Raw genomic sequence first — 18867 nt, forward strand, 5'->3', positions numbered from 1 at the left:
CCACATTATTATAGCTTCCCGTGTTGCTACACTTTGCATTATAAAGGCGCTTTCGCGAACCAGTCCTTCTCCTCGCTGAATGAAATATGCCGTTACCTTGACACAAAAGGAACGAGATTCGTCCGTTGCGTCGTTCGCGATTTATGAGCGAAAGCAAACCGCTATTTACGCGTCACCTCTCCCTCAAGAGGCGCGCGACGGAGGCCTCTGATTCGTCTCCTCAAACGATCTACCCGCGATGATTGGACGAATCATTTGCGGAGACAAATGAGAGCCCGCTACACATTATCGGCCTTCTTGAGAAGAAGGAGAGAGAGAGAGAGAGGAGGGGAAGGCGTAAATTGGGTATTTTTCTATCGATCATAAATGACAAACGACGCAACAGATGACCGCGTTCCTTTTGTATTGCTATCAAAGTAACGGCATATTTCCTTCAGCGAAGAGAAATTTTTGTACTCTAGTGCCCCTTTAATGGCGTTTGTCAGAATGCCCCAAAGGTGCAGCCACCCTTCCTTTTTCGTTTTGGTAAACTCTATACCGCGAAAAGCGGTAAGTCATCAGTCGTGCATTGCACATCCCTCGGGTCAGATTCCCAGAAACGCACTGTCGGAAGAAAGAAGGAAAGTACGAGTTCAAGAGTGTCACATTCAAAGTACCGACCCAGATTGAGGTTAAGCAACCCCAAAACCGAAACATCGAGTAGCAAGAGTTGAAGCGTACCCTCAGGAGATGCTTGCGTACGCACCAGCAACAACCCTTTTCCTCTTTCTACGCACGCGAAAACCCGTTCCCAAACGAAAACGTTCGATATAAAACCTTTCCTCTTACAGGACCAGGAACCGTGTAATTCTGCAGAGAAGACTTTGTCTGTGTAGTCCCCTTCTCCGATCCATTTGGAGGAAAGTGTGGCGACTCTAGTGCATGTGTGTAGCCTGTTGTTGTTTGGTACGGGAGAAAGACCACGTCAACATGCGATTTTGAATCTGTAATTCGACGGCGCTGCGCATGTTTTTATGCATTGCCCCGTTGTGTTTCTATGGGAAACAGCGCAAAGAAACACAAAGCGGAGCGTTGAGTCAGGCTGCAGCGCACTTTTCAATAAAAAACAAAAACGTTCGATCCGTAGGGAATTTTCTCCGGCAAAACTAAAGGGTGTAGAACGCCGTCAAAAACAGACACATTTCTTTTGTGAGTTTTCAAACTCTACGTTGAAAGCTGCTATGGTGTCGATATATATTAAAAACGACCACATGAAAGTTAATCAACTTATTATCAATTGATACTATACAACTTGACACTATAAATACAATTAGATAGAACTTACGTAATGCTAATATTATTCCGAAGTATTCAACACGTAAGCTACGTCTGATTTATTGAAATAGTGTCACGCGTATACTTTATTTTATTCAGTGAGCCACACATCCCTCACGTGGTTTAATGTCCTTGAAAAAGCTTCGTAAGTAATGTCATTCGAGATCAGAATGACATTACGGGCCATAATGTCATTTTTCGTGCTCGTCTGGCACGCAAATAACGAGCTTGCGGTGCGTTCGTCACGATTTCTAAAGTGTATTTCTGCACGATTCCCACAACTGCTGTTAACACGGCGCAAGTACTTTCCCAATTCTCGGAAAAAGCTAATTGCATTCTAGCCATCGCCTTGCTCTCCTATGCAATAGCCGAGCTACAGTATTTATAACCCTATCTAACGAGCACCATGTGGCTCCAGAACGGAAGGATTAGATTTAATCCCACAGAGCGCGGCATCGAGTGGGATCAGTTGCACCAGCTGAGCACCTGCGCATCTGCCGATCACTCCAAACTTTACATAAATATGTAATGAAGACTAACACATTCCAAAGAAAATAACGCTGTTCTATTGATGATTGATAATAGTGAGTTTTAGTGCACTGTCGCCTTTACGTACGTAAGGGATAGCAGCGAGCTTTACGCAGCGCGCAGAACCAGCTCGCTATCTCTTACGTACGCAAAGGCATAGCGTACTAAACTCACTAAACTCAATGCACTAAAACTCACAATTTAAAACAACGGTCAACAACGCTGTACTACGTGCAGATTATTCTGTACTTCTGTTCATCACGCTTTCCAACGTGCAAAGCGCTTTCTCATGATCTCATTTTGCCTCGCCTTCGGATGACACATTTAAAAGACCCATTCGCGAACCTTTTCAGGAAGTTTATCAGGAAGTGACGTGAAGTGAATGACGACACCCACTACGAAGAGTACTCAACTTCACACATCCATTCACGAAATGAAGTGCGGATGAACAGGTAAGAAATCAAAAATATAGGAAGTCAGAAAGTGGAGCAAGGTGGGATATATAATAATAATAATAATAACTCGTGGCTTTATGTCCCGACAAAACGTTTTGTAAGACGTGTATGATGTATATGATATGATTGTTTCCATCATGTATATGATGTAATGTTCTATGTACGTTCTATCATCCAATATATATATATATATATATATAATGGGGGGGGGGGAAGACATTAAAGAAACAAGTAAATGACATTTACTTGCTTCTTCTTGTGTCATTCAGTGTGAATGTCATTCCCAGCGAATGACATTCACACTGAATGACATTCATTCCGTGTCACACGGTGAAACCAAATGGCAATGCATCCGAATGGCATTCGCCCAGCGAATAAGTTCGGGGAACTCATTCGCTCTTCCCTCTCGCAACGACTGCGTACCCTCGCAGCAGAGAGGTAGCGAAAACAACAACGAAAAGCCGCTTGAAGAAATCAAGCACGAACGAAAAGTTGTAATCCAATATTTTATCAAAAATTTAATAACTTTTGACACGAAGGAAGGAAGGCTTAACAGTGTTTTTCGGTGAACTACCCTCATTCCCAGTCGGCATGTTGCCAAGTGTGGTGCAGATAGGCTTCTTACTTGACTTCACTTGTGATACTTAGCCAACTGAGCGTCATCCAAAACGCCACGTACGCTTTTGTGAAATGATGAAATGCTTCCCTAGTTTCGAGAAAAAGAAATAAAAATGTAACTAATGTACCTGTATATAATGCTTCATATGTTCGGGCCTGCCGTAATTATCGACAGTGACATCGTTTGCGAATGACATTCTTTTTCTTCGTGTATAGCTCGATGCAATCCAAACGGACTACATCCGGTGCGACTATCATTCGCTGGGAATGGCGTGCGACAGGGGAATTTCGGTACAATACTCCCGTAAGCAACAGCAACGAAATGAAAGATGTCATATCTTTAAACGTTTGAGTTGTAGTTACCACGTTTGGCATTTCCTTGAGCTTGAGGTGGTGGAGCTTGAGGAACACATAACACAAGTAGACACGCGTGCACACAAGAAAAAAAGGGTGTGAAAATGCGGTAACTTCTATACGTAGTTACAACCTAAGTCAACATAGCGTCTGATAAAGGGTGTAAAAGGGTGATAAAAGCAATTATCATATATCCAAAAAGGCGTACGCCTCTCTCGCTCACCGAATCAGAATCGGTAACCCTATCATTCGTGGCAGAGAGTGAGGTAAGCAGGTAGAACTTTGCAACCTTTTAGGCACAAGATATGCGTGCGACAACTATTACCTCCTAAAAGGTGTAACTACTCCACCGTTTTTTTAAAGAGTGTATTAACATGATCGGCACGTTTTCAACTCTTACATTTGGTTTTGGGTTACATATTTTAGCTTCGCGAATGACCCATTTCTACTTTTTTACACCGAGCGCACACCAAGTAAGGACGAACCAGCCAGCCAGTAAGGACAGCCAGTAAGGACCAATAAGGACTCAACTGCTTCAAATAGTCATCAATCGCTTACTTTCACCGACTCGCCGGTTTTCATTGTCACATTCGTCGCGCTCGACGCAATCAGGACCTTAGAAATCGATGCACGAACAATCCAAATGCGAATTGCTTGTCGCTTTCTCTCATGGACGGAGCTATATAGGATTGAGGTCTGTGCATGCAAGATTGCGAGTCATGTACATGTGTCTGTGCAGCTGCGTTCGCTTGATTCCGGAACTTGCTCGTACGCATCACTGCGTACATGTATCCTACATTATATTTTTTTTTTCATACTGCGTATCTTTTCTACGCGGTCAGTTTAAGTCGAAGCAGTCGTACAGTGACTGAGGTGGCGGTCGTCGATAAGGTTTTTTCAGAGCATCTTATCTTTACTGTAAAAGCTGTTAATTTCGCGTATTTCATCATTCGCGAATTGGAATGAGGCATATTTGGGAGAGACCAGCGGCATGGGAGGTGGTGGGTTCGATTCCTACCACCGGCTGTGCTGTCTGAGGTTTTCCCTGGGTTTTCCGAAGACAGTTTCCAGACGAATGTCGGCACAATTAACCCTGAAGTGGGCCCAGGACGCATACTAATCCCCCTGTCCCCCCACTCCTTCCTGCTGTGCTCTCTCCATCTGTCCACTCATAGCCTCAGTTGCTTCGCGGCACTAACACTGAATAAAAACAACAACAACAACAAAAAAGAAAACATTTGGGAGACATTTCGAGGAGAACACACTTCAACACCCAACTCACGCAAACGACTGGCCCATATTAAAAAGGGGGATTCCACCGTGGTGGTATATAGTGCCGTTATTTCTGTGGTGCTTTTGTTTCCACGCGAGGAAGATGAGAGCAAAAGCGGGCTGCACGCACGATTGAGGAAGGGTTACTGGCCTTCATCCCTGCCAGCCGGTGAGCACGCTTTCTAAATTTGGCTCTTTCGCTCTCTGACCAGCTCTATATATGTATATGAATGTCCGAGCTCTCTGCCTCGCATAGCGTGTATCTATTGTTGTCTCGCCTGTTGCAAAGCTAAAGACGTTGCGGCGAGCGAGGTGCTTTTTATGCGCATTAGCTTTTGCTGCTTTTAATACTCTGCATGGTACTAATATCTGATGGTATGGCGGCTTTTGAATGCTGGTGCTTACGTTTTCCGGGGAATATTCGAGCTTCGCTGGTACAGTTCACGTCATCCTTAATAATAACGCTGGAAAAAATTTAGTCTCATTTCCGAGCGCGATAACAGCCACCTTGGGGGCACTGGGGAATGTTAAGTAAACAAAATCCTCGCGTTAAATTAACGCAATAATTTCGTTCAATTAAGATTTCCTTATGTCCCCAAGGGTTGCTCTAATCGCGCTCGGACACGAGACCATATTTTCTCCAGTGTTAGTGTTAAGATTGACATGAGCTGTACAGTAAGTTGTCGCTTTCCTAAAGTTCATTATGACATTTCCATTCAGAAGTAAAAATGGTAACTCATCGTCTAGATAGCGTTGAAAAGAGCGGCTCGGGAGGAAATGACGCTGTCTTAGCAGGTGCAACGAGTGTCTCGCACCAACCGGGAGGAGGGGGGTAACAAGATTGGTACACTAAATAATACATCGGTTTACCGAAAATATTAACTGTATCACATATCAGTGCTATTCGAATGACTGGAAGCACGCTAAAACGGCTTCACAGGGCATCTAGTCAACTGTAGACAATGGATGGCCTTTGTCTATATGGTTATCAGATACGTACATATTTAGGTTTGGAATGTGTTTTGCGCCATTGGGGGCAATAGTCACTGCACCAGTGCATACGATCATGCGAGGTAAGGGGGATATTCCTTGCGTATAGAAAAATGTCACCTGCAGTGATTCATCCAAAGGAACATGCAAATACTGTAAAAATCTGCCTTATTTTATAAGAGTGAATACCAGACACTTTGTCTGATCTCTATGCATTAAAGAGGGGACGATGCCCCCACAGCCTGACCTCATTGGGGCGGTCTCCCCTCTTGCCCCCACCTTAGGACGTCCCTGGACTCCCTGCTTATAAGAAATAACGAGTGTGTATAAAAACTGTAGACACAACCTCGCGTTCAGAATATAAAAGGCTCGCGAGCGAGAGAATTCTGACAAAGAGGTGCATGTACAACCGACAGGGGGTAAAAGTAGGTTAACGCTTTTACCATTTACGACGCCATTTATTGCCAGCTTCGTAAAGAGCAGCCACTATGCACGCAGACTCAATCACTGCTAGCGGCAGTCTCAAGGGCGAGGAAGCACTCATCATCAGGTTACTTCTTTTGAGGTTATTCTGCACTTGGTCAATCTCCTTTTTCTTTTTTTTCTTTTCTTTTTTCTCAGGTCAGTCTGTTTAGTGCTTTGCCTTTTCCTACCCCTTTCTCCGCCATTGCAACTCAATTATTTGCTTCGTTCGCGCCGTGAAACGAATGGTGGCTTCATTTCGGCCCTCGCACACGTTGGGTTATTTCACGGTACTTTCTTTTTTACACCCAGAGTGTAAAAGGGGGATGTCTTTATAATTTTTTTTCCGCAGGCTCAGCTGAAAGTGTAATAACACTCTTGTAAGAGTGCAAAACACGCATCTGGAACAGTGCTTTTTTTTCTGCTTCTTCTTAACACACACCACGTGAATGGTACATTCTACAGAATATGCTCTTCGAAATGGTACGTGGGATACACTGCTTAGAAAGTTGTCTTACAAAACAACCTCCAGTATGATGTGAGAGTTATAGTACAAGACGCTTACACACGACAGGTATAAAAAAATCTACTGTGTTCCGGAGTAAGACGGGTCGATAGCAAAAGGGGACTCTTTAGAAGATTATGCAGAACTGTGAGTAGGGAAAGCGTATTGGACTGGACTGGACTGGCCTGGATTGGATTGGATTGGATTGGATTGAAAGTAACGAACCTAGCAAAGGAGAAGTTACCACCTTGTATAGAAAAGTAACAGCTCCGTTCAACGAGCAATGTGCCCCGGAGGCACATCATCTGTTTATTGGTAGCAGCTCAAATGCCATACTAAATACTGGCAGGTATTAGAATTCCATCTGGAACACATCTGTCCATGCCAGTACAGTGCTCATAGCTACAGCTGTTTCGCGCGGGGGGGGGTATATTTATTAGACCAAAGGAAAAAAAAAGGGAAGCATGGAAAACATGTATAATGGCGCGTACGGTGGCGTACTTAACCGACACAGTTAACCTTGGTGTTTTTAATCAGGAAATTCACCTAAACTGTTCAAGCTGCCTTATTTATAAGGTAGCAGACAAAACAGCAATCATGACGGCACAAGAGACACTCGAACTGAAGCGAATTGTGAGAAAAGCAAAAAGAGGTAGAAATTAAACCACCTTAAAAAAGGAGTAGATTTTAGTCCTTTTTGGGGAGTAGATGCATTGCCGCAACAATTGGTCCCAATCTAGATCAAATGCACGGAAGTTTATATGTGAAATTTAGGGAGTATCTTCAGTGCTGGGGAGTAAATTGCGGAGTCTGATGGGGAATAAAACGGGGAGCAACTACAATCTAGGGGACTAGAAGCTGTAGTTTCTCCCTAACTTACTCCTTTTTCTTGGAGTGAAGCGTTCACGTAACGAATTCTGCTACTCCCAGATTGGACCCCACCCTTCACCCGCCAAAAAAGAAAGCGAAAACGGCTTCCCTTACCAACGCCACCTGCACACACAATTCTTGTGCTATACTGCGGTTCGCCGTTCTGCTAGTTCAATAGCTCGCAAATGATCGCGCTAATTTGAACCTTTAGACCAATACGCTTTCCAGAATATCAGTCTTGATAAAAAATATCGGACAGTTTTGCGCTTTATTTTGTTTTCCCATTTGGTATACGCGGCGACGTTCACTATACTCGCAGACGACAGTGGCTGCTCATGCGGCTGACGGTGGCTCGTCTCCATGGCTACGCCCGCTGAAAGCACGTTCATGATTGGCTACGGTCGTCGAAAACACGATCCTCATTGTCCCTTTGGCTGACGAAAACGCGATGACGCAAAGTAAAATATGCGAAGCAGAACAAGGATGTCCATAACAACTAATGCACAGTGTCTATGGGACAGCTCACTATATACTATATGTTATGTAACATAATTACATAAAGAACAGGAACATAAAGGCATCATGTCCAATTAACCCGTAATGCAACCCCCAAGGCCTTGGAACTGTTACAGGGAAAGTAATACGTTTCTTTTTCACTTTCACAGGTTGAGTGTCTTTCCAATCACGAGAATCGAAAGGTGATTGAGAAAATCAAACGTGGATTTTTACTCAAGCTGATGGCAACCAGATTGCATCAATGTACAACATACATGCACGAACGTCCCAGACATACACATACACCAAAAATGGGAAATATACGACAACGTCCTTATCCTTCGAGTTCTCCTCACTTTCCTTTACAGGAGGAAGAACGAGCTGTCGTTTATGTCAACGCGTCACTCAATCATGCCGCCCAAACAGGAAAAAAGGCAGCGGTTAAGGCAGATGCCCGCATTTTATAGCAATATACTATAGAAGCACGTGCCAAGGCTAACTCACAAGTTGTCCATTAATGCATGGGATAATCTTCAAGGTCCTCCGCGCTCTTTTGCTGGTTCAAATTTACATTATGTGCGCTGACTATTCGTCGATTATTGAAAATACTGCGCATATTCTGTAGTGTTAAAGGCTGGGATGTCAGTGAAAGGTGAAGAGATTAAAAATAGCGGTTTTCTCTCGCTTATACAAGAAACATGGCGGTGTCCATGCTTGTGATTGGGTATCGCAAATAGAGTGTTGGGTAAACACAGCTACAAGATAAGACAAGAACGCATTGCCTCGCCTCTGGCTTTTGTTTGAATGCGGCGCCTATCGGAAGTGGGTGTAGGTTCCTCAATTGCCAGCGAGGATATATTAACGAGCAATTTTCCGCTTGTTACATGTTCGCTTATTTACGGACAAATTCAGAAACATGGATTTACAGAAACATCTACCTATGCGCATGGAATCAATGTAGCAAGGTACATAAAGGAGCAGGAAGTCGTAGTAGAGTGCAACAATTTCGCCTCGCTGAATGGAAAATGCCGTTACCTTAACAACAATACAAAAGGAACGGGATCCGTACGTTGCGTTGTTCGTGATTTATGATCGATAGAAAAAAAAAAAAAAAAAGAAGAAGAAACGCAATTGACGCTTTCCTTCTCTTCTCAAGAATCATGGCAATGCGGAGAGGCCTCTGAATGGTCGCCTCAAACGATCCCCCGCGATGATTGGACAAATCGTTTGAGGAGACCAATGACAGGCCGCTCTATTGCGATACCGTTCGCGAATAAATCACGAACGACGCAACGAATGACTCCCGTTCCTTGTGTATTTCGGTCAAGGTAACGGTAGCTTTCATTCCACGAGAAATATTTTTGCACTTTACATCCCACTTTAAGTATTGTTTGCAACCCTGCTTCATTCATCAACCAGTCTGTCAGAAGCTTCATGCATAATTCGCCACTGCGCAATTAAACTCACGAGAACATCCTTAAATACCAGACATGAGCATGTGCTGCATTAACTTGAAGGCCCGGCCCCATCTCCTTGAGTGACGTAATCAGATCTGCGTGACGTAGAAGCAGCAGCGTGGCGTGCAGCCGCGAACTATGATTTCGCAGTGAAAATCCGTCTGCGACGTTCGTGCCATGTTACAAATCACGTTACTTGTTGCACGAGGCGCCGCAGTAAAAACGAAAAAATTACGGAAAGGTCTTTCACCCTCCCTTTAACAAGTTATGTGGACGCACATAAAAGCAACGGCTTTTATGACCAATTACAGGTGTATCACATTGCTGTTCCGTATACTCCTTCACCCATATTTCTGTCTTATTTTTTGCTTACATCTGCCATAGCGTCGTCGAATTAAGGTACTTACATTTTTGTGGGGAATCGCAGTTACGTTGTAAAATAAAATGAAATATTTCATTTTCTGAGTCATATTTACATAACAAGTAAACCATTTAGGCACGTTCATTTCACTTCAAACGGCACATGGTTCCTGTTCTTGGCACCACCAACAATGATTCAGTGCAAATTCAGGTTGTGTAGATTGCATCCGATGTGCTTATACTTTGAAATCAGCAGAAGAAAAATATAATTCGAGTTAAACGCAAACCAGGAACTAGAACGTAGAGAACTCTCTGTGATATACCTTATCATTGTACATGTGGCTGCGTGACACGTGAACTATACTATAAACCATTGTTCTGTGAACTATTAAAACACATCATGCTCATGCCACTCACTTAATGGCTCGCACCAAAGTGGGGTAAAGAACTGCATCCAACTGGTGAAACACCCCACGTCACCGTCCATATTTGTAGCTGATGTTACTGCACGATCTGAGCAAACGTTAGCGATATAACGGCACAGGGAGATAATATCACACAATGCATTCTCTATGAAGGGTCATTCAGACACCGCGGTTGTCGTTAGGCAGGGAATGTTGCTTCATGATCACGCCTAATTCCCCCCGCAATAATCGTTATACCCGACAGTGCAGTCACCACGTCGACCTCATAGATATCGTGGTAAGCACAGGAGAAGTCCGCGAAGAATTGCCCGGGATTCCTTTTTTTCTCTTCTTCCCCCAATAAACCAGTCACATCCCGCCCGCGAAAGCACCCGCGATTAGGTGTCGCGAGTGTCGTAGTTTAAGCGCAGACGTCATGTGTAAGGATCCGAGTTTTAAAGCTGAAGATAGCGAGGAGACGAATCTACATAAATAGTTTGCGACGCGACATAGAAGGAGCATACCGAAGTTGAACATGGGTTTTCCACCTCGGGGTGACGCTGATAACTGATATTAAAGTTTTAATGGCGCTTTTGAAGCAGAATAGAATAGAAATAGAAAGAAAAAAAATGGCGCTTTTGAAGCGTCAGACATTGCTCTGCTTTATCGCGTAATATCGTGCGCGGGACGGTTGCTGCGGTCGCGGTGTATACTAGACGGGCAGGTTCGGTTGAAGAAGCGCGTGAGAACGTGATATAGTTAATTACAAGGCAGCGAGAACACTTAAAAATCGAAGGAGGTTCTCTGATTGGAGGAGGTCCGCCATGTTTTGTGCGTATAGAATGTGCTGCGATGATTTGTAGTTTTATTTATTAATTAACAGTTCGATTAATTAACCCTACACCAAATCGTAATACCAAAAAGTTACATGAATTCACATATTTTCTTGAGTGTCCGCAATGCACATAAAGAATAGGAAACGGGTAAATTATACGTCAAAACATTAATTGATAGAGGGGAACAAAAGAAAAGAAAAATATGCGTGTCAGGACACGTGTGTGAAAGCACATGTACGAGAGCTAATGACAATAATTCGCAGTAGAAAGATATTTTTCTTTTCCTCGTCGGGAAACTCCCGTCATTAATACACGATACAGCTCCGGCAGATAGCTGACCTTGCGTGGCAGATTATCTTTTTTTTTTTTTTCGATAGGCTATCGTATATACTTACGTAGAAGGCGCACAGTTTTTCTTTTTCTCTTCTTTCTTTTCTTTTTTGAAACTCAAAGCAAGGGGTTTTCCTCCAGTTGAAGGGAGGTCGATGCTAATGCATCTCTGCGTCTGGTGGTAGGTTCATCTACATTCAGGACATGTGCTTTACGCTATCACCTGCATATTCGTTGTGCACTAACACAGTGTCGCCACACTCGGTAACACTTGAATCAAATAACGTCGCGTGCTTGAATTCATTCTCAGGTGTGGCGTCTGCTTTTCGAAAACAAAAGAAAGAAAGCAAACACCATATATACAGGCTGTTTGCTCTAACGTGTACAGAAATTCTATTTAAAGCGAGCGATAAAAGAAAAGCAAGTGGTACCTTTCTGCTACTTGAGTAAGAAACAGGAACTGCTTCACTAGTAGCACCCGTTTCTTAGTCAAGTAGCTGAAAAGTAGCACTCGTTTCTCTTTTATCGCTCGCTTTAAATAAAATTTCTGGAGACGTTAGAGCAAACACCCTGTATAGGCTTCATGTTGTCATTTTAATCTGGTTGGCCGTGATACTGCGCCAGCGTGTTTTCACCCTCCCTCCACATAAAGTCCGCTTTGGATTCAGACAAATTACATGCTCGATAAATGTCCACCTTAAGGGCAATGGATGAAACAAGATGAAAGAGACAGCAGTGTAGAGAAACTGCTGCACGCCTGAGAAGGTGCGGATTTTTTTCGCAGGCGATAACGCCATAGCAAACTTCTCGTCTGCTTCGGAAACTGCTCGTAACAAGTATTATATGGCTAGGTCTCATGCTCAAGCAAAGATGTTCCGGTACAACGCCGGGGCTGGCTGTCCCGCGGTCATACTGTAGGTTTCTGCGTTGTTGAATTTCGCACTTTGCCAAATGCTGAAGATGCGCTTTTCGATGTTGCCATTTCGCCGACAGCATTTCCACATTACCACCAGCAATGGGGGTAAGGTATCGCCCTCTGGCGATGAAACTCCCCAATCATCCTCATAAAAGTTGTTGTTCGCTGAGAAATCGGGGATTTCCCTTGGTTGCCAGACTGAACTGGGATGTTTGCGCTATCCACTATGATCATGTTATACACCATATTCTGCTAATCTGCATACGTCCGACACTTTGTGTCAGTTTGGTTAGCGTTATAAGCCAGATGCAGAATATTGAAATGGGACAATTCTGAACATTTGTCAGCACGGTAGCCTTTTAACAGTTATGGGTTTTAGGTTGGTTTGTATAGTAGGTTAAGGTTCTAGCAGTCATTTAACTAAAAAGCAAGGAGTGACAATCAGAGCTTTCAGGAAATTTTTTGGATTTAGTATAAGCCTTCTTAGCGATATGTTTCCCGGATATTTTCGGACTGAACCTGACAACGCGCAACTTTTAGGGATGGGTGAATTTATGGAGAAGCAATATTTCTCGTGGCTCTGACTATATTTTACTTGGGTATAGTATAAGTCGGTAAAATCGTGTACTAAAAAAAAAAGACTACACTTTATACCAGTGGTTTATTCAGAATACCAAGCACGGAGGGGAGTTTGAAAAAAATTGGGGCGAGGGGCATTATTATAGTTACCGTATTTTTGGGTGCATAACGTGCACCCCTAAAAACGGGCCGAATTTGAAGAAAGTTCCATGTATAACGCGCACCGCAATGTTGCTACACATGCGCGTTGTACTTAAAACTTCTTTCAAATTCGGCCCGTTTTTAGGGGTGCGCGTTATACACCGAAAAATACGGTACGTCATTACAGCGTAACATATCACTACCGACACGTGTCTAAAGCTGAAACCGTAAGGGCACCCCCTGTAGGGGGTACACAGGTGAAAAAGCTAGGGGGGGGGCATTTGAGGGGTGTTAGGGGGCGTCTGGATGCATCACTGCGTCATACGTCTACCGATATCGGCACGAATGACGCAGAAACAGAAATATCTCTGCACAATTTCCACGCAAGAACCGGAGAATTTTTTTATTCCGTGTTAGCCCCGCGAAGCAGCTATGGCTATAGGGAGAATTATTTTACGTTCCTCCCAATCTTTAACTTTGTTTAACCCCTTTCTTGATTCATCGGCAACCCAGAGAGTATTTGGACAACGTTACTGTTCTGCTCTCACGAGTTGCTATATTTAACCACGTTTTCAGCGGTTCGCGGCACAGTAGCTCTTATTGCACCACTCACGAAATCTGTATAGAGAGCGTGGAAGTGTCACGCACATAGGCCTGACAGGCCACGAGCATTAAAACAAGGGCGTGACCTTGCTGAAACTGATCGACAGGGTGCACCTGTGCATTCTCAGTTGATCCGTTGCGGCATTCCGTTTGTGCATGCAACGTGCACCGACACAGTTCTCGTTTATGATCATTGTAATGATGCGTGTCAGTGCGTTATTATTGTGTTTTTTCCCTTTTTTTTGTGTCGTTGCTTTGAAGGGTAAACAAACAGATTAGTTTGTTCGTTTTTTTTTTTCATACGCTACCCACGAGGGAGGCACAGTGTACTGAAAAGTTCGAATGCATGCGGGTGGCTAGCAGGCAGGAAGGAGCGCATTCAGACCCTCGGTTTGAGGGAGGGGGTGCCTTCGTCGGAGCGCGTAGTGGGGAGGGAAATCCAAGAGGGCTATACAGGAAAAAGAAGAAGAAGAAAAAAAAAAGGAAAAGGAAATAAATCTTCACCTATACCCTTTTAGCCATGTGTACTCTACCTCTAACTACTTCTCCCTTTTACTATGTGCACTGTTTGGGGAGTTGATTTTTTTTTTTTTTTTTTTTTTTTTTTTACAGATGTTTTATCGAAGTCACGAAAAATCACGGTCCGTATTAGCCCGTCAAATAATCGTGATAATTATTTCGATAATATATTTCATTAAATGAAATATAATTTCATCCACTAATTTATACCATAGGACTAATACCATAGGACTAATACCATAGGACTTCGATCCATATTGTGAAAGGGCTCATTATTTCATTCCCCGCATCACCACCAGCAATGGGGTAGAGTATCGCCCATTGCGATGAAACTCCCCATCCGAAATAAAGTTGTCGTTGTTGTTGTTGTATTCAAAAGATTATGATTATCGTACAGTATGAATTCATTTTGTAACCCCATTAGGTTTCTGCTAGCATAATCTTTAAAGTTATAAAACTTTCCATAATTTTTCATCAATTTTCAACTTTCAACGTATAAATAAATAAATAAACCTATATTGAAGCTACACCCCACACAAATTCGGCTAAGTGTAAGACAGGCAGTGTGCTGATATAAGACTGAAGGAACTTGACATTTCTGCAGTGTTTTCACCTACACGCTAATGAAAGCTGACGCGTCTGGCGCAGAATTGTGTCGCTCCACGATTCAATGTGAGAATATGTAAACCTTGAACTATTCGCTTCGAGGCAGCCCATGAGTCGATAAACAGCCTTGACCATCTGTTTGCTCCCTACGTTTCTCTCCACAGTTCTGTCCGCACGACGAAATTTGAACAAATAATTTTCTTTCTTACTTTCTCGGTTTTAAAGACAGGCTGAGAATATTGTTATCTCCGTGCGGTACAGCGAAAAACAGACTAAACCGTTATGATAGCGATTCGCGATATCAGGAGGTGATAAAACAAGAGTACGGAACATTACAAATAAACATATTCAGTTAAAATAATACCGAAGTTAAATAATTCCCCTTTTTGTCAGTTTGTCTTTTTCTCACTTTCTCAGAGCTTTCACGTAGCTATATAGGTTAGGCAGCAGTAATATTTCCTAGGGGGAAGGTCAGATAAACAAACAAGAAATCCTCTCCATGCATTATTATAATTTCAGCATCCTGTAATATACTTATACGGTCTTTTCCTTATCATACTGCTAATCTTACATGGATGACTTGTGTCATCCTCTGCTGAGACCTGTCTTTTCCTCACAAACAACAGTCAGGCAGAAACCATAAGCACTGATGCATGCAGATGTGACAGATCTACCTCATTTTCGTCCTGATCACCAGCATCTTGAAACACGTCCTCTTCTTTCGACGCCATAGAAAAAGAAAGGAACTGCCAAGCTTCGGGTTTTGACGTCAATCCGTCTCACAAACTCGAAACCGAAACTCTCACTCGCAGATCCGTGATGTCTTCTTTCGAATGTGATGCAGGCGTTTCGTTCAGAAGCGATCCGGCGTCATGATTTCTACTACGACTACATGAATGCAAGCCTGGAAAGCACCAGCACCTTTACTGGAGCCTGGGCTCTCTTTGCGGTATTCGCCGCGCACACTCCGAAGCAGACGTTCACTGGGGAAAAGGGAGAAGAAAAAAAAGTTGTGATGGATAGCGCCCTCTGGAGCAATCACCACGCATGCGCCTAAGCTCCGCGGTTGCTGTGTTTTCGTTTGGCTAGCATTTTCCCGACTTCCGCGAAGTGCCGTACGGGTTACAGGCATCGTATTACGTGGACGGTTGTCTTCTGGCGTAATCAGTGATTTTATTTCTATCTCTTGACCATCGTTTGTTTGCAGACGACGGGCCTCGCGCCTGTCCTTCCCGGTGTTTGTCGCCTTGCATTGCGATTTGCGAGCTCCCATTTTTTGAAGCAGACGATGCGGGACATTGCTATTGTACTTGGCGGATGGTCCCGTTTCGGTTTCCGCATTGAAGTGGGCAACTTTTGCGTGCTGTTTGCCGTTCCGCAAAAACTGGAGCTGTGTGAATGGGGAATTAAGACAACCTTTCTCGTCTGTTTTTCTTTTTCTGGTTGCTCAAAGGGACGAACACTCCCGTACGTTGTATATGCCCAATAATCTCACTTCTTATTTCGATATGAGCTCCTGGCCCTTACAAAGTATTACCTGAAGCACACCTTGCCCTGGTGGCGGAATTAATCCTCGCTTTCTCTCCACGACCATTTCCGTCCTCCCCGTCCCGACTTCAAAATCAATACCAGTCTGGAAAAGCAAAGTCTTTTCTTTTCTTTTTTTTTAAACCTAAAACCTCATTCTGCGAGCAAGGGCAATCGCGACAGCAATAACGCGCACCGCCCCCGGTGCAGAGTCACGTCCTCTCGTCTGCTGCACTTTGTCGTCTGCTACGCTTTGTCGTCTGCTACTTTACTCGTACCGTACACCGAAAAACTGCCGACTTTAATATATATCCCCGACTATAAAAGCGGTCCGAAGTCGACGGTGTTTGCCACTATCACGCTCTATATTGTTCTAATATATTTTATCTCCGGAGGGAAGGCAAGGCTCGACCTTGACACACATTTTTCAGCGAAAGCGGGCGCACGCTGGCTGCCTTGTTTGACATCAAACAGCAATCAACGGACGACGAGCCGCTTGCTTTCGGCAAGTGTTGGTCCGGCGTTCTTCCTTTCGAAAGTTTGACCAGGTGTCGGTCTCTGATTGGTTTTCAGCAAGCTGTGCAAACGTAGACGCGCTTCGTACACGTACGAAACGTTGCACGTACGGAAACGGTATACAGCATTGAAAGGCCGAGGCCGAATAGTAAAGGAAAATTAGGAATTATACACAGCATAATGTTCAGAATTGGAACTGGAAATGAAAGAAAAATATAGAGATGCCAGTCCCGACCCAGTCAAGACTGGTTACTCCAAAACGCGTTTGCGTTGTGGGTGGAAAAATAGAGCCCGAACAAAGAGAAAAACAATCATACAAACAGGAAAGAAGTTAATACAGAATGTTAATGCACAGAAGGTAATACTCAGTGCGCTATTTTTATTATATAATAAACTCCTTCGGCCTGCGTTCTCGAAATGTTTCGACAAAAAAAAAAAAAAAAAGCGTATTGAAATATGTAAGCCAAAGTTCCAAATATAAGGTAAATATTGGAGTTCGTCCGCAAACGTCAAAATTCACGCCGAGAAAACATTTAAAACACACTTCCAGGACGGTTACGACTGTGTAACGCGAATTTCAGCGGTAGCTGTTGTGTGTGGATGTTGACACTTTTATTGCTGATATACAGGGTGTTCCAGAAAACGTGTAATTGAATTATAATAGAAAAAACTACACCACCTAGAATCATGCGGTCAACGGCATTTGTTCTTACTAGGTTTTTGCCACCTCCTGATGTGCACGTCGTGTAACGTAAGTTTAATTATCTAAATTTTTGTGAACTGAAGTCGGAAATTTGCCAAGTAAAGGTCACTTTTTTACCCCACCAATGTGAAGAGCGTGTCTAATTTACTCAAATTAATGATAATTGACAGGGATATTCAGGGGCTATCCCATCAGAAAAAATAGCCGAACATCATGCACTACGGAGCTAGCGCGCGACAAATTTTTCAGCGCAATCCTTGTCAGTCCGACGAAAGGAGGTTGGAAACCCAGCCCACACCTGCAACGCAGAAAGAGATAACACAGGTATGGCTTATCGCGTCCGACTTTCGCTGGGATCGCACTTTCCTTCTCCCAATTTCAGGAACTGTCACTTTTTCTACTATCACTCCGTGGGCTGGGTTTGGAACCTCCTTTCGTCGGACTGAGAGCGATTGCGCTCAAAAAGTCGTCGAGTCGTCTTTCAATAGGAGGCAGCGAAGAAGTGCCCATTCGTGGAAACCAGCCCTCCCCCTTCCGATTTGTTTCGGTTTCAATCTGTCTACCAACGTCGGGATGACGTTTCTCGGGTAGAGGTCTATTTAAAGGCGTGTAGTGGGCGATTCCTACACAAGGGAACCAACCACGTAACTCTTCTCACATCCCTTGTGATCTGAACAGCTCATGGGGATTGATTACTTTTACAGGCTTATTTCCTGCGCCACCCATTAAAGAACGAGTCACGGGAGCCTGTAAGTATAATAGGAGGCCGTCAGCCTCCTCGAAGAGGGACACCGTTAAATAAGTGGTCAGCGTGTTTGTTCATACGGGGTGGAACCCCGTTAGCCTACTTGTAACACGGCACGACTAAGGGAACATAATTAAGTGTGCTCAATAACAACGTGTTGCCTAATCCCTGGGCGTGAGGAAGCTGTTGTAGCTGTTGTTTCTCTTCAATGTAGCCAGTACACAACGAAACGTATGCGATGTCCATCCCCGCTAACATGTTACTCACTTTTTATTCGCATATGAGCGACGGATAATGAATATAGGTCCTTGTGTTTTCGGGTTTTATATTTTTCGAAAATCGGGTTTTATCCAGGAGCCGTCAAACAGGGTAAAATCAGGCGATATCGGGTGGAAAAGCAGATTTTCGGGCCGTAAAATAATAATAATAATAATAATAATAAAGCGCTTCTCGCATTTTAGATGAACACAAGATATGAAGCAGCCATGCTGAGCCTGCAGTGCTTAGCATTCCGCAGTGCCGGTATTGGTGGCTGAATTCGCACTTTGCAAAGTTACTTTTCGTTTTTTTCGGGAAGGGGGTGGAAACGAATCCCCCCCCCCCAAAAAAAAGAAAAGGTCCTAATTATGAAGCGGGACGCATACGAAACACCTTCTTTGAAAATGTCGATGCTTTATTTCTCTCTCCTCTCTTCCTCTAACACCTATTTTCTCTTTCTTTTTACTTATCTCGAATGCTCGTAACCTAAAACACCATCCTGAC

The 18867-nt window shown here is 43.7% G+C and overlaps 1 protein-coding gene across 2 annotated transcripts in view; it reads right to left on the minus strand.

Moving 5' to 3' along the window:
• Nucleotides 1–18867, minus strand: part of LOC135391140 (tetratricopeptide repeat protein 39B-like) — a 62968-nt gene that overhangs the window by 26808 nt on the left and 17293 nt on the right. The window contains exon 1 of one of the 2 annotated variants that reach the window (XM_064621249.1): nucleotides 15289–15613. The exons of the other annotated variant lie outside the window; for it this stretch is intronic. Within the exon in view, the coding sequence (XP_064477319.1) occupies nucleotides 15289–15345 (57 nt within the window). The 5' untranslated portion in view covers nucleotides 15346–15613. Of the gene's footprint in view, nucleotides 1–15288; nucleotides 15614–18867 lie in introns of those variants that run through there. 2 annotated transcript variants of the gene reach the window in all.

Source organism: Ornithodoros turicata, chromosome 4, assembly GCF_037126465.1.
Source record: "Ornithodoros turicata isolate Travis chromosome 4, ASM3712646v1, whole genome shotgun sequence".
In the NCBI taxonomy this organism is placed as follows: domain Eukaryota; kingdom Metazoa; phylum Arthropoda; class Arachnida; order Ixodida; family Argasidae; genus Ornithodoros; species Ornithodoros turicata.